At 34.6% G+C, this 17,575-nt stretch overlaps 1 protein-coding gene across 1 annotated transcript in view; it reads right to left on the minus strand.

The window, feature by feature from the left end:
* The window catches only part of LOC125680133 (ran GTPase-activating protein 1-like), a 25,461-nt gene extending 10,057 nt beyond the window's left edge, over nucleotides 1-15,404 (minus strand). Inside the window, exons 1-11 of the mRNA XM_056155443.1 lie at nucleotides 15,214-15,404; nucleotides 13,793-13,920; nucleotides 13,207-13,266; nucleotides 12,915-13,094; nucleotides 12,640-12,774; nucleotides 12,211-12,369; nucleotides 10,301-10,414; nucleotides 9,842-9,941; nucleotides 6,821-6,905; nucleotides 5,952-6,000; nucleotides 5,559-5,648 (exon numbers count right to left, since the gene is read on the minus strand). Of these exons, the coding sequence (XP_056011418.1) occupies nucleotides 5,559-5,648; nucleotides 5,952-6,000; nucleotides 6,821-6,905; nucleotides 9,842-9,941; nucleotides 10,301-10,414; nucleotides 12,211-12,369; nucleotides 12,640-12,774; nucleotides 12,915-13,094; nucleotides 13,207-13,266; nucleotides 13,793-13,920; nucleotides 15,214-15,328 (1,215 nt within the window). The 5' untranslated portion in view covers nucleotides 15,329-15,404. The remainder of the gene's footprint in view (nucleotides 1-5,558; nucleotides 5,649-5,951; nucleotides 6,001-6,820; nucleotides 6,906-9,841; nucleotides 9,942-10,300; nucleotides 10,415-12,210; nucleotides 12,370-12,639; nucleotides 12,775-12,914; nucleotides 13,095-13,206; nucleotides 13,267-13,792; nucleotides 13,921-15,213) is intronic.
* Between the last annotated feature and the right edge of the window lie 2,171 nt (nucleotides 15,405-17,575).

Here is a 17,575-nt window from a genome sequence, read left to right on the forward strand (position 1 = left end):
AGGTTTAATGGTTACAATATACATTGGGACTGAATAGTGTTTTCTCCTAGTTAATTACTTTTTCACTAATAAAGACAGAATAGTGTTTTCTCCTAGTTAATTACTTTTTCACTAATACAAACAGAATACAGTGTTTCCTTAGTTACTATTTGATGCTCCACAAACAGAATACAGCAATTCCCTAAGACAATACTCATTTCTATTCATGAAAAACATTACAATCAGTCCTAGACGTAAAACATTACAATCAGTCCTAGACGTAAGACATTACAATCAGTCCTAGACGTAAAACATTACAATCAGTCCTAGACGTAAGACATTACAATCAGTCCTAGACGTAAGACATTACAATCAGTCCTAGACGTAAGACATTACAATCAGTCCTAGACGTAAGACATTACAATCAGTCCTAGACGTAAATCATTACAATCAGTCCTAGACGTAAAACATTACAATCAGTCCTAGACGTAAAACATTACAATCAGTCCTAGACGTAAAACATTACAATCAGTCATAGACGTAAGATTGGCATACCTTTTTGCGGTACGATTTTGGTTATTCACAAAATATCTTACGTTTGAAGAGTAACAGGAAGGGAGAAAATGCAACGAAACAGTCTGGGATTCGAATCCGGGCCCCTGAATCTCAAGTCAGATGCTCTAACTGAGCCATCTGGCCATCGGCAATTGAACCCAGCTGACCGTCATATTCCTCCCTCCTTAAATCAAAGACGCACAACATGAATTCTTTTTCGCCCCTGGCAGAACTTTCATCTGTAACAGGAAGGGAGAAAATGCAATGGAACAGTCCGGGATTTGAACCAGGGCCCCCTGAATCTTTAGTGCTCTACCAACTGAGCTATCTGGCCACCAGCGATCAGACCCGGCTGACCGCCACATTCCTTCCTCCTTAAATTGTCTTTGTCCTTGAAGATGCACAACCCAGATTCTTTTTTGCCCCTGGCAGGACTTTCACCTGCAAGTCTAGGAGTGGTCAATGGCACCAAATGTAACAGGAAGAGAGAAAATGCAATGGACCAGACCGGAATTCAAACCCAGGCCCCCTGAATCTCTAGTCAGGTGCTCTACCAACTGAGCTATCTAGCCATCGGCGATCGAACCCGGCTGACCACTACATTTTGAAGTTACATCGAAAAAAGTCATAAGTTTACGAGCAGTCCGAGGTTATTGCAAGTCTATAATTGCTGTGACAACACATCCAAAATGGCAGCAGCAATGCATATTACATTGGAAACAAGTAACAAAGAAAGCCACCCTCCATTAGATGGCCTCACAGATGTGGAACTAATCGCGCGATACAGTCTGCCTAAGGAATGCATTATTGAATTGATTGAAGTAATATCAGACGACCCAACTCTAGAAGTAATACCATTTGTATTCCTGAAATTACACAGGTAGTAGTGAAATTTCAATGCAGATTTATTGTAAAATGCAAACTACTTTCACTTTTCCATATTACCTTGACTAAGACGGCATTTAAACACCACAATGTTTCAATCTTACGATAGCTCGAAAGTTTAATCATCCATGTATCGTAAGTTTAAGTCCCAAGCTTTTTAGTAAATAGACTAAGAAATTTAATGACCTGATTTTAAGCTGCAATTCACATTTCTCAACAGATGCACCAATCGACAAAGTTTGTTGATTCTAGGGCTCGAATCTATACGAGCCAAAAAAGGGTTAAGATATATATGGCCATGTCATCTTAATCAAAGGTAGGTATGGTGCAACAAACCTTCTACCCAAGGTGCATTAGAAGCTATATGTAATTTTGCGCTTTATAAATGAATAAAATAATAATTATCTGACCAAGTTTGAAGATTCTTGGCAAAATAATTGTCCAATTATGAGCCAGAGAGGGTTTTGCCAGATCATCTAAATTAAGGATCCCAGTGACCTGACTTTAAAGTGCGACATACCTTCTACCCGAGATGTATCAGCTGACAAAGTTTTAAGTTGAGAAAACACGAAATAGCCAACAGACAATAACACCATTCCATAATGTGTCCTGTTTTAGACAGGCATATAAAACCCATTCACTGCAAAATAGTTCCTTCTAAATACTGTAGGAGTGCATTAAAGTTTTGGAATTCATGAAGGAGTACAGAATTCATTTATGTTGAAAATAAATTCTGATACATGTGGATGCGTTCAAGTGAAAAAGTCACATGGAATTATAGTTTTAGTTTCTTTTCCATGTAGATAATGCATGATGAAATAATCATACTTCACACAAAGACTACATGTAAGGCGACATTAGACCTAGTGTGATGACCAGATACATTATTACCAATTGTACAATTCAATATTTCAGCATATATATAGATCTAAAAACAGGTCACATTGCCCTGTTATACATCTGAGCCAAGATTCATCTACCATCTAGAATTCAGAACTCCTATCTAGAATTCAGAACTCCTATCTTCAACACAAAGAAATGAACACACCGAAAGCCGGCACACGATTTACCACTAATCACCCAAGCTGTACATACTCAACACAGGAAACCAGTTCAATACATCTATCATTTATTCTTTAAAAGATGACAAAAAGTGTCAAAAGTTGGAATTTGATGTAAGTAAACATGAAATAAAATAATCGCAATAAACAATGAGACCACATCAAATACAGGGAATACCCTGGTATTCTGAAAGTACTACGGTTAACGTTAAAAAAGAAAACAGTCACTGCTGTGTCTTACTGTAATGACAGAAAATCTGTGTTGTGAGATTATCCCCTCATTTCCAACTTAAGTTTTATAGAGGTAGACATGGAGAAAAGAAACAAAAGAATTTAAATGCAACATTCTGTAAAACTTCAGGACATAAAAAAGTGAGCAAAATAAGATGTTATTTGCCAAAACAAAATCTAAATTATTAAAAGTAAAATGTGTAGAAAAGACGAAAACAATCATTTCTCAAAGAATGTCATTATCACAGATAGACTTAAAAATTTATAAGCAGTAAACAATCTTCTAAGCATAGGTTTGGGTCATGAAAGCTTCAAATTCCCAAGGTCATCTGCAAGGTCATGTGTGGCAGCATCATTCTGAAAAATATCAGAAAAGAAAAGATTTCTAATTTGCACTCCTTTCGGATGTAAGCTATTTCGGAATTTACACCACATTTGACCTTACAAACCACCTTCACATTTGACCTTACAAATCACCTTCACATTTGACCTTACAAACCACCTTCACATCTGACCCCACAAACCACCTTTCTCATGTGAGGATTTGGAAAAGGAGGAACCCATCTGGTATTTAGTGAAAATGTGTATTTATGACTATTCTGGTGCAATCTAAAGTGCAAAACAGGTTGTTTGTGAAACGTGGGTCAAACTCTCCGGTCAAGGTCATGAGGTAAAAAATTTTGGTACTAAAAGAAAGATTTTGTCAAAATGGAAACACATGTGAAATATGAAAGCCCTATCACGAATCATTTTAAGAGTTTTGACCTATGTTAAAATTTTTCAAAATCATGTAAAACTCCAAAATCAAGGTCATGAGATAATAAAATATATTACCTAGAAGTTTTTTTCCAAAAGCAATATATATGTGAAAATATGAAAGTCCCATCACTAACCATTCAAAAGTTATGGCCTCGGTCAGAGTTTCTCATATTAAGTAAGTCAAACTCCAAGGTGAGGATCACAAGGACCTCCATAAAAATGTGAATCTCCTGGCAGCCCAGGTAAGGATCAGTTGGTCCTAACGAGGAATTCTTTTTTTTTAAACGCAATTAATCATATCTTAATTGTTTATATTTACATTTACTAATGTTCTTGTAAATAACAATCCCTTGCTAGGTCAATATTCATATACCTAGCATATACTATAGAAACTCCTGTTCATGTCACAATGTCAGGGTTTTTTTTAATGAAAATCTACAGGTGACTCCAGAAAACTCAAAAGTCCATGGAACTGGAATAAAACTTTGTGAGATGAGTTTGAGGGTCTAAAACTTTGAGAGACGAGTTTGAGGTTCGAAAGTTCAGAAATTGGTATTTTGACCAGTTAAACTTTTACACTAATCAGATATATATGTTATCTAAAACTCAAAACTTTCACTTTACATGCTTTAAATTAACAAGAAGCCCATGGGCCTAGAATCGCTCTTCTGATACATTGTAGAACCGACAAAATCAACTGACAAGTCAAATAGTATTCATATATAGCCGTCAAATTCCAAAAGTAGGTCACAGTGACCTACTTTTTGGTCGACACACTCTGAAGACTCAAGACCCATCAACTGACAAAGTTTGATGATTGTAAGTCAAATAGTATCTGAAATATTCAAATATAGCCGGCAAAATCCAAAAATAAGTCACGGTGACCTACTTTTTAGTCAACACACTCCGAAGACTCAACATGAATCAACTGACAAAGTTTGATGATTGTAAGTCAAATAGTATCTGATATATTAAAATATAGCCGTCAAATTCCAAAAGTAGGTCATGGTGACCTACTTTTTGGTCAACAAACTATGAAGACTCAAGATGCATCAACTGACAAAGTTTGATGATCCTAGCTTTCATAGTGTCCAAAATATGCATCTAAAATTGAAAATGTGAAATTTGAATGTCTGCAAAATTCAAAAAGAAGGTCACTGTGACCTATGTTTTTAAATAAATATGTTTCAAGGCTTCTAGACACATCAACTTACACAGTTTGATGATTCTAAACCTCTAGGTATCTGAAATAACAACCTAAAATGTATTCATAAATGATTAGCCATAAAATTCAGAAAGTAGGTCATGGTGACATACTTTTACATGACGCACTTAAAGGTCCCATGATCCATCAACTGACAACTTTTGATGATCATAGGCTCAAAAGTGTCCAAGATATGCATCAAAATCCATTTAATAATAATTACCTGCGAAATTCAAAAAGTAGGTCACCATAACCTATTTTTGAGACACCGTGATATTAGGTCCTAAGATGCATCAACTGACAAAATTTGATGATCCTAGTCCTTATACTAAGTAAAATATCGAAGTTTTAACAAAACAAAATTTAAGGTCAACTTTGAAGTGACCTTGAGACCACACCCTTTGCCCCAGGATGATGCCTTGAACAATTTTTTTATCTACAACCTATCCTCATCCTAAAGCATAAGTTTGGTGATAATTTGCCCAGTGGTTCTTGAGAAGATTTTTTAGCAACCACTACTTTTGTTTGCATTTTCCTAATTATCTCCCCTTGTTAAAGGGTCACAACCCTAGTTTTAGTACAAATGAAAGCTCTTGGGCCAAGGATACCCTGTGACAAATTTGACAAAAATTGGCCAAGGGGTTCTTGAGATATAGCCCTTTTTCCAAAAAGTTGACACACACCTCACGCCACACATATGGCCATATGATTAGCTCTTTGAGCCTTCGGCTCAGAAGAGCTAAAAATCCCCTCAAGTTTGAGAAAAACTGATTCATGTAATTCAATTGTAAGCAATATTTTTTATTTTTTACCTGTGCACACCTGTTTGTTGGGAGTGTTCACCTGTGCACACCTGTTTGTTGGGAGTGTTCACCTGTACATACCTGTTTGTTGGGAGTAATGGCCTTGCCCTTGACCTGTAGTGCTGGGTCATTCATTTCCTCCCCTTCCACAATGTCTTGTGCTACATCTTCCTGTAATAATACATACCAGGCCCTCATCAGTCACAATTCCATGCAACAATGAATACTAAACAGGGTTCAACCCCCCAACCCAAGCCCCAAGATAAAATATAAATATAACAACCATGCATGACATTAAAGTCCTTGATGTTCACACTGTCCAATGTACACTTAGAATAAAATTATTCTTTTAAAATTAAGATTCAGGAAGTAATATTGATGCAACAGTTTTATCCATCTTATTGTGGAAGTTTTAATGTTCTGATTTTACATCCAATACTTTTCCTGTAACAGTCAAGAGGGTATACAACTCGCCTCAACATATTGGTTTTCTCCTTCCCCATCATCTGACCCTTCATCATCACTGTCAATAAATACACAATCATCATCAAAATCATCACTAATGTCAATAAATACACAATCATCGTCACTAATGTCAATAAATACACAATCATCATCAAAATCATCACTAATATCAATAAATACAAAATCATCATCACTAAAGTCAATAAATACACTATCATAATCACTAATGTCAATAAATACACAATCATCATCACTAATGTCAATAAATACACAATCATCATCACTAATATCAATAAATACACAATCATCATCACTAATATCAATAAATACACAATCATCATCAAAATCATCACTAATGTCAATAAATACACAATCATCATCACTAATGTCAATAAATACACAATCATCATCAAAATCATCACTGTCAATAAATATGTCAGCTAATATATGTATCATCAAAGACACGAGCTACTAATATCAAAATCTTTTCTGTCAGTAAATACACAATGTACATGTATCATTATCAAATGGTCATCTCTTTTGCTTTGTTACATTACATATTTATGCCTGTGATTTCACACATTTACATTGTATTCATGATACAGATTTACCAACAAATTCAAGTTTCCCTGAACACAGAAGAGTGAAGTATCATAATACAAAAACAAATAGAAGTTTCCCTGAACACAGAAGAGTGAAGTATCACAATACAAAAACAAATAGAAGTTTCCCTGAACACAGAAGAGTGAAATATCACAAGGAAAAGACAACTCTTTACCAAAATCAACATCAAACTAACAATTTCCTCTCTCATCAGAAATGTAAATAAGACTTTGCCAGATGTAAATTACATATAAATGGGTGATGGGAACACCGACCTTAGTGACGCGAGGATGTCCAGTTTACCGATGGCCTCCATTGTTCCTCGCACCTCCTCAATTCCCTCCTCACCCAGCATGTTACCTGCAAAAGTAAGCAGGATTCTTCACAACATGCTTCTTATTTCACAACATGCCCAGGACAATTGGAATCAAATTCGTAGAAAATGGTTTTGTTATTGATATATTTATATACACTATGTTAGTCATGCCTTTTCTGTTTACACCGACACACATACCAGATTAAACCAGATCAAACATGACAATTGATGCCTGCTTACTTTGCAGTTTACATATTTTCAATATACAGCAGAGATTTGTTCAATTAACAAATGAGGTCTATTCAATTCATAGATGAAGTTTGTTTTATCTTATGCTTATGTTTCTTTCATTTAATGTTTAGGTTTGTTTTACCAGATAGTTCAGGTTTGTTTAATTGATTTATTCACATCTGAGGTCTAATTCATGACAGCTGAAAACCATTTTATTTACAGGTGAGGTTAATAGAACTCTGTACAGTAGTACAGCTATTGTTTTCTTTCATTTACAGTGGAGGTCTGTTGAACTTACAGTGGAGGTCTGTTGAACTTACAATTGAGATATGCTGAACTTACAGTGGAGGTCTGTTGAACTTACAGGTGAGGTCTACATAACTTACTGGTGAGGTCTATGTAACTTACTGGTGAGGTCTATGTAACTTACTGGTGAGGTCTATGTAACTTACTGGTGAGGTCTATGTAACTTACAGTGGAGGTCTATGTAACTTACAGTGGAGGTCTATGTAACTTACAGTGGAGGTCTATGTAACTTATAGTGGAGGTCTATGTAACTTACAGTGGAGGTCTATGTAACTTATAGTGGAGGTCTATGTAACTGACAGTGGAGGTCTATGTAACTGACAGTGGAGGTCTATGTAACTTACAGGTGAGGTCTATGTAACTTACTGGTGAGGTCTATGTAACTTACTGGTGAGGTCTATGTAACTTACAGTGGAGGTCTATGTAACTTACAGTGGAGGTCTATGTAACTTACAGGTGAGGTCTATGTAACTTACTGGTGAGGTCTATGTAACTTACAGTGGAGGTCTATGTAACTTACAGTGGAGGTCTATGTAACTTACAGGTGAGGTCTATGTAACTTACTGGTGAGGTCTATGTAACTTACTGGTGAGGTCTATGTAACTTACAGTGGAGGTCTATGTAACTTACAGTGGAGGTCTATGTAACTTACTGGTGAGGTCTATGTAACTTACAGTGGAGGTCTATGTAACTTACAGTGGAGGTCTATGTAACTTACAGTGGAGGTCTATGTAACTTACAGTGGAGGTCTATGTAACTTACAGGTGAGGTCTATGTAACTTACTGGTGAGGTCTATGTAACTTACAGTGGAGGTCTATGTAACTTACAGTGGAGGTCTATGTAACTTATAGTGGAGGTCTATGTAACTTACAGTGGAGGTCTATGTAACTTACAGGTGAGGTCTATGTAACTGACAGTTGAGGTCTACATAAGGCTGCCTAAAGTTATTTCTACGTTTAACGTCACACGCGCGCGTAGGTTTCGACGAAATTGCCGTTTTGAAAAAACAAACAAATCCGGATTTGAAGTAGTCGTTCAGGTTTGATTTTTCATTTAGCGACTTAATTCGACATCCCGCGTAAGAGGAAAACGCACTGAAATATTTGATCAGAGGTCCTTACATGAAGAAAATGGAAGTATATGCCACTATTAAAGTAAAGAAAACGTACGAAGATGGTTTGAACCGAACTAATCTAAGCGAGATTCGTCGAGGCTGGATATTTGGACCGACACCTCTTCTGAATGTCAGATCAGTGTCACACAGTGATTCGGGAAATCTTGTCTGAACTTCAGCCACTTTTTGCAATTAAAATGGGTTAAACTGAATTCCTTGACCGCTTTAACTTTTCGCCTTAGATATCCTATTAACTCCCTATTACAATGAAACATGCATTTCTTACCTTTACATGGTGTAAATCCCACAGTAAATTTTATTTTCGAAGCCGTTGCAAACGGCCACCATTTCATATTTACCTTCTCAACACTGAAGAGTTCTGATATACTATTTCATGACAGTTTGTACTACGAGTGGAAATACAGAACTTACTGATTGATAATTACTTTGTACAAAGCATTCAATCATGAAAATTAAAAGCACTAAAAAGAAAACTGTATTCATTTAATCAATTTATTTGATTGCGTCCTAAACTATCGGAACCCTGCCTTGTATTTGTAGAAGTGAAGGTACAATCCTGATCTTTTAGTTGTGGTACACCAAATTAGCATATTCCTTTCAAAACTGATTAATAGTACATAGAAAATTGTATAACAACAAAAAAAAAAACAAAAAAAAATCAACACAAAACAAAGTAAAGCATATCTTAAACTCTTAAGATGAAATATTGTCATCATAATTTTAATTGTAACTGAGTTACATGTGTCTAGCAACTATTTCCACAAAAGGAAAAGTTTTCCTTTAGTTTGCTATGTTTGTGGTGATGATAATCCATTGGATGTACCACCTGATGTTAACATAAGCCACTCCTCTGCTCACCCAATCTGCATGGTGTGTTCGCAGAAGGGATACAAACCCAGATTAAGGAAAAAGTCTTTACTGGGAAAACGCAAAAATTGACTTGGACTTGAAAATCAAATTCTACAATGTGTTTAATTTGACATATTACTTTTTTATCACTAAATTGGGTGATTTTAATTGACTTGGACTTGAATATAAAACACTACAATGTCTATTATTTGAAATTGTTGATTTTTTGGGGTCACTGAATAGGTAATTTTCAATAAATACACATTTGTTTAAAATTTTTGTTTGTTTATTTTTTTCCTCCCTCCCTCGTAGGTTTTGAAGTTTTGAGGTGACGTTAAACGTAGAATTAATTTTGAACAGCCTAACTTACAGTGGAGGTCTATGTAACTTACAGTGGAGGTCTATGTAACTTACAGTGGAGGTCTATATAACTTACAGGTGAGGTCTATGTAACTTACAGTTGAGGTCTAGTCTGGTTAAGTTAAGTTTGTTCTCCATGTTTTCTGCCACAGCACTAGCTCCTTGTTTGTTGATCTCATTTCCAGATAAATTCAACTCCTGTACAAACAAAGTACGGTAAACTGATGTTTATTATTATCTAGCATATTTATGGTATCTCGTGTTTTCATGTTTTATATGTACAATCAGGATAGGTACAGCTACAGACTCTTTACATGTGATAACGCCTTTTACATGTATATCATTGCTTTTTAATATTTTATTTATTTTCTATGTAATTCTGTTGTAAGGTATATATGCATTGTAAAGCACCTTTGAGCGTACATAGTGTATGAAAAGGGTGCTATATAAATATAATAATATTATTAAACAAAATTACCATTGAATAGAATCAACTGGACTAAAAAAGTGAATAAAATTTTCAGCATGAGGTATAAATGCACAACAATACAGATTACCTTCAGCTTTTGATGACCATCTTTCAGTGCATGTGACAAAGCTATAGCACCATCTGTCCGTACTAAACAATCCCCGAAGTTTATTACTTCTAAATTCTGCAACTTTGGTAAAACCTGAAAAATATATTGCGATATATCAACACATGCAATTTATACTCCAGATACCAACAGGAACAATTTACACTCCAGACATCAACAGGAACAATTTATACTCCAGACATCAACAGAAACAATTTATACTCCAGACATCAACAGAAACAATTTACACTCCAGACATCAACAGAAACAATTTATACTCCAGACAACAACAGAAACAATTTATACTCCAGACATCAACAGAAACAATTTACACTCCAGATATCAACAGAAACAATTTATACTCCAGACAACAACAGAAACAATTTATACTCCAGACATCAACAGAAACAATTTATACTCCAGATATCAACAGAAACAATTTATACTCCAGACATCAACAGAAACAATTTATACTCCAGACATCAACAGGAACAATTTATACTCCAGACATCAACAGAAACAAATTATACTCCAGACATCAACAGGAACAACTTATACTCCAGACAACAACAGGAACAATTTATACTCCAGACATCAACAGGAACAATTTATACTCCAGACATCAACAGAAACAATTTACACTCCAGACATCAACAGAAACAATTTACACTCCAGACAACAACAGAAACAATTTATACTCCAGACAACAACAGGAGCGAATTATACTCCAGACAACAACAGAAGACTTTTTAGAAATTTGAAATATTTCTAAAGTCTGGCGATGTTTTTGCATATTATCAGTCTGGAGGAACGGTAATGTGTAAAACATTAACTCTGAACTTTAACCTCTTTATGTTTGTGGTTTTTAAATGTAGTTGTGAAATCAACTAAACGTTTGGATATGCATATCTAAATGAATAAATACAAGCGGTTTTCTGATTTGGAATCGAGTACCAATCATTGAAAACAAATGCACAGACATTGCGAGTGCGAAATTAGACGCTTTCCTTTTCACATTTTCCTGGATCATATTCAAATAAGAAGCCGATATGTATGGAAGCCGCTAATAATACAACTTTTGATATGCGAGTTCTAAATGTTACGCGAGTTTGACTTTGTCATGCGGACAGATGCATCAGTGAGATTTAATGGAATTCGGCATAAGGCCACATGATTTTGGGTTAGGGCTGCATTGCTGTTTGCACAAATGTGCACATCTTGCAGCCCTTGGAGAACAAGTATGCTTATTCAATAAGGCATTTGAAGCCACATAATGGCATTCAAACAGTCCAAATTTACTATTACCCTGGTCATGAGGCAGTGAATATTGCATATTGTGGCTTTACATTAAATATCAATTTGTTTTGAAGTTTTTTAAATTTGTTTGTTGTTCTTACATTCAAATAACTACAATACTGACCGGTAAATATTGGCTAAGATCAGTAAATTTCATCAACTCACAGGTCCACTTGACCAGTGAAATTATTTTAAAATTCAAAAACTCTGCAACAGAAACAATTCATACTCCATTCATTAACAGAAAAAAAGCTACCATGAAAATTTTTCAAAGTCTAAAAGCAAATCCTGTATTCCTGTTGCAAAATTACTTTCTAATAAACTCATTTTAGCCTCTGATTTTACAGATTTATTTATCAAACCACGTTTTGGGTGTAAATTGTTTCTAAGGGCAGAATTGATGTGGTTGCATTCAAGATTAGACATTAGTCCATTCCATTAAGTTTTTAACTTTACAGTAGTCCACTGGAGTTCTCGTAACTGATATTCTGATAGTACGGGGCAAAATTTACTAGCCTCAGGCTACCAGACTAGCGTTTGTGTCAAACCCTGGACAAAAGAACAGAATCTACACTAATCAAGACACAGTCACTTACTTTGGCCATGTTCTTGGCCCCTGCGTGTGTGAATGTGTTGTCACTAAGGTTCATCACCCTCAGATTCTTATTTTCTGCAAATGCCTCTGCCAGAGCTGTGACGCCTTCTGCATTTATACCATTCTGTGGCATAGCCACCTCCTCAAGAGAACCCAGAGCCTGAAATGTGAGGGAAGCTCTTGTATCATTTACTTGGTTTTAGAAAACACTTGAATTAAATTACAGGAGAGGGAAAATCAAAAGTTTCCTAATCAATTTAGGCACTGAAAATTGAAAATGAGTACATACCAGTCATATACAAATCTGTATAAAAAAATTTGATGAAAAAACTCCTGCATGTGTTGTAACAGTAATTAAATCTGAAGAAAAAACTCCTGCATGTGTTGTAACAGTAATTAAATATGACATTTGGCCCTACAAAACTCTTACTTTAAACACTGCAGCTAGTGCAGTTGCTCCTGGATTTTCTAATCGATTTCGACCAGAGACAAAGACTTTCAATTTGAGAGGTTTTCCTGCTTTTACACTGTTCTGATGACATTCTGTTAGGCAATCTGTCAACATCTGTAGAAATATTAGAATACATACATGTACTGCAAATTGAGTGTCTGTTTGAGATTACATTTAATGCTATATATATCTAACCAAATACCTGTTAATTAAAAATATGAAACACTTCTAGCGAATGAATTTCAATGACAAACCTTTCCTCCTGTAATACCCAGGCCATTGTTGTTTAGACGTAACTCCTGTAGCGTGTAACAGCTTGAGCTTTTTAACAGATTCACGAGTCCCACCACACCATTAGGACCAAAGGCATTGTCACTCAGATCCAGCGTCACTAGTCCTGCCCCAGCCTTCATTATCGCTGCTCCTAAAAACTCCTACAGAATAGAAAGTGCTGTCAAATGCTGTGATACTATATACAACATGCTCAAGGAATAAAAACTACACACAAATTACAATGAAGTTAGCATGAACATGAAATCTACTTGCCAAAGCCTGGGGTATTTCAGTTTTCAGTCTACCAGTAAACATGTCACTCCAGTGAGCTCTCTAAAACAATAAAATGAAACACATCTTAGATATCGTAACACACAAAGAGTTGTCTAAAACAAAATGAAACACATCTTAGATATTGTAACACTAGAGCTGTCTAAAACAATAAAATGAAACACATCTTAGATATCGTAACACACGAAGAGCTGTTACAACATGTTTTATTCTCTGTGACATTACTGATACACATGTACATAAATCATGTGTTATTCACAGTTAACACTACTAGAACAGTGTGGTTGTGAAACACAATGCTTCAGAGCTTGTTCATATTCATTTGTGACAAATATTTTATGACGTGACCTTGATGAATGACCTTCACCTTAAATGGTCATATAGAATGATTTTGATCTTTCAGTTTGAATAAGAAGTGTGTATCTTGTATAGAACAAAAGGTATGACCAAGGTTAAAGATGAGGTCAAAGAGAAACACCCTGATCTTCAATTTATGGGGACATTAAGAAAACAATGGCATCGATGTTTTCATTTCTTTCATTCATCCACAATGAGGTCATCTAACTACCTGAAACTCTGGGTGTTTCTCCAACGCTTTTGCAATGACCTCCGCTGCATCAACTCCAAGTGTATTTCCTTCCATTCGAAGTGCCGTCATCACTTGACAATTTTCTATCTCTGTGACCAAATCTTTTGCTGCAATTAAACAAATCAAAGATGGAAGCTACAATCATTCAGTTCCAAATCTCAATTCTGAGCAACTGAAATAGCTTTCACTTCAAAGATTGGTGTTGTTGATTTACATGTAAAAAATTTCAAAAAAAGATTTTATGGCCTAATAAACAAACAATAGAAAGTATAGCTTTGAAGAACTATATTTTTGTGAGTTGATAACCTTGCAGAATTATGTGAAAATAAAGGTCTCTCAAATAAAACCATATCTGCAGTACATTGTTACAAGTGTTCACTACATATAATATTGTATACACATACACATATATATATATATCCTGCGATATATATATATATATATATATATATATATATATATATATATAATATATATATATATTCAATAAATTATTTTTTCTTGGTATCGGGGTAGAATAAAGTAAAAAAATAAAATCCAATACTCAAACTTTTATCTACTTTTATCTTTTATTTAAAGTTTGAGTATTGGATTTTATTTTTTGACTTTATATATATATATAAAGCACATATATATATATATATATATATATATAAAGCACTAAAAATTACCAATGATACGAACAACAGCGAATTGTCAAATTTTCGGGATGACCTGTCCCTTCTTCAGGATAATAGAATATTTACATAGAAAAATAAGGAAACTAAAACTACAACTAAACTACAAATTGTAAAGCTTATAACCAACAAAATGTTGACATTAAAATTATCGAATGTAATATGTGACAATAGAAAAGTTTGTTCCCATCAAGTGTCAAGACTAAACTTAACTAATTAGTCCTACGCTGGATCAAGTCAAAAACTGGTTTCGTTCATATTTATATACTAAACTGCCTTTGGCGGCACTTATTTTAGCGCCATAGTTTGACTAGTAGTGTTTTGCATTATGTGATTACATCAGTTGTCTAGCACATCAAAGCCATACATAGGAACCACCGACTCAATTAATTTTATTTAGCCTGGATGGAAACAGTTAAGTGATTATAGAAGTTTGGTTGACTTCAAATTTTAAATACGATATTCAACTACAACACACTAAAAACAAATAACATGAATTTTTTTTTTTTGGTTGAACTTGAGGAATCCTTTTCAAGTTAAAAGATCACAGCTGCTTAGAAAACCCTTTGGATATACATTCAATAAAGATAATGTTCTCTTACTTGCAAAGAAACATTGAGTATTTACTATAAAGTTAACGGAAAACATGGGAAAGTAGGAGATATTGAGAATCAAATAAAAATCATAACATGGTAACAGTTAACACGTTAATTAGTAAATTACCATCATCTGCATTATTCAACTTTAATCCCTTCCCTTTAAAACTAAGCTCATTTTGTTCGTCAACTTTTGTCTTGGCCAATTGGTCCGTCACACTGGATATATCTGAAGAACTCATCTTAAAAGTTACTCTCAAAAAGTTACACTTTTCTAAACAACCATGCGCGCGATCGCGATGGATTTTTTTCAAACAAACTTCCGGTATATTTCAAAACTAACGCGTACATGGGATAAGTCGACTTACGCTGAGAGAGAGAGAGCGAGCGAGCGAGAGAGAGAGAGAGAGAGAGAGAGAGAGAGAGAGAGAGAGAGAGAGAGAGAGAATACACGGATATGTTATTGTAAAGGCAAAAATGTACTGTGTTATGTCTAACTATAGGCACAGGTGCTTGTGGACAGGACTTCCGGTACCCCCCTTCTTGTATTTTTAAATGTTCAATTCCTTGGGTATTTCGGACGTATTTTTGATAAAATATGTAACTTCAGAGTTTATATATTTCAATGGAATACACAAATCTCGCATAGAAACCGTTTTTAAAAATGTCATATCACCGATCATAATATATTATGATCGGTGATATGACATTTTTAAAAACGGTTTCTATGCGAGATTTGTGTATTCCATTGAAATATATAAACTCTGAAGTTACATATTTTATCAAAAATACGTCCGAAATACCCAAGGAATTGAACATTTAAAAATACAAGAAGGGGGGTACCGGAAGTCCTGTCCACAAGCACCTGTGGCTATAGGGACACTTATAAAAGTTTATCTAATACTCTAAATGGTTTTGAGAGAGAATATTTGTGAGAACATGTCCCCACACCACCTGTCCTCGCTAATCTAATATTTTGTATCTACATCTTTCACATGCTGTGGGTCACTTTTGTGGGAACGTAATTGTGAGGACAGGATTTTGTCCTCATAGTGTACTTTCTGTCCTCACAACTTCTGTCAAGTGGTTAAAAATTGTCCTCACTGTACACGTTTTATTATCTCTCTCTCTCTCTCTCTCTCTCTTTCTCTAGGCATTTTGAGGGCGTCCTCGCTAAACAAGTTTCATCAGAGAGAGAGAGAGGGGGGGGGGGAGCAGCAAGAAATTCATTACTTTTTTCCCATTTGAACATGAGCCAGAAATGAACGTTTTCCTCCATTGCCAATAATTAACTTTTTTCTTTTTTACAAAGATGACAATTTAAAGGTCAACTTTATAATGCAGGTGTAAGTATATCAATCTTATTGATTATGGTTGAAGATTATAACTGACAGACTCTATTTACAAATAGTGAACTTCTACAATCATCCAGTATATTTGTATAATTCCAGTGACCTTGAGTTGTCCTTTACAACTATGTCCTTTCATTGAGAATCATGATATGCCCTCTGGTCATATAGGCCTAGTGTACCAATATCTCATACCGCAATATGTATCTGCTTTTTCATTAGACTTATGAAATGGGTCAAAAATTTAAAGTGACTACCTTGATTAAAGCAATATATTTATGGAGCGCCAAATTAACATAAACTCAAATAATTGAAGATATCTTCAATTATTTGAAGATATCATCAATTCAATTATTACTGCCTTTAATGGAATTAATGCGCACATTAAATCAATTATTGCTGTCATCAAATGAATTAATTATGCGCGCATCGGTTGAATTAATGAGAGCAATAATTTATTTAATGCGTGCATTAATTTAATTATTGCTCTCTTCAATTCAATTGACGAGAGCATCAATTTAGTAGAAATATTGCTCGCAATAATTAATTTAGAGCTGGGTATAAATAATTTGATGATCTCTTTAATTCAATTGAAGATATCTTTAAATCATTTACAATGCTTTTGTATAGGGAATTAATGCGCCCATCAATTCTTTTAAAAAGAGCAATAATTCAATTAAAGATGTCATTAATTCAATTGTGGATATGTTGAATTGAAGATATCTTTAACTATATAGTTGCTCTCTCTAAAAGAATTATTGCTCTCTTCAAATGAATTAAAGATATCATTAATTCAATTGAAGAGAGCAATAATAAAATTAATGCGCGCATTAAAATCAATTATTGCTCTCATCGAATTCATTAGTACGCGCATCAATTCAATTATTGCTCTCATTAATTGATTTAATGCGCCCATTGTATCAATTATTGCTCTCTTCAATTGAATTGTAGCGCGCATCAATTTAATTGTTGATATCATTAATTCATTTGAAGAGATCATTAATTCAATTAAAGTGAGCATCAATTCAGCTGAAGAATTAATGCTATCATCATTTCAATTAATGCGCGCAATAATTCAAAATTGAAGATATCATTAATTATTTGAAGATATCTTTAATTCAATTGTTGCGCGCATCAAAT

The sequence above is a fragment of the Ostrea edulis genome, chromosome 2 (genome assembly GCF_947568905.1).
Source record: "Ostrea edulis chromosome 2, xbOstEdul1.1, whole genome shotgun sequence".
Classification (NCBI taxonomy): Eukaryota; Metazoa; Mollusca; class Bivalvia; order Ostreida; family Ostreidae; genus Ostrea; species Ostrea edulis.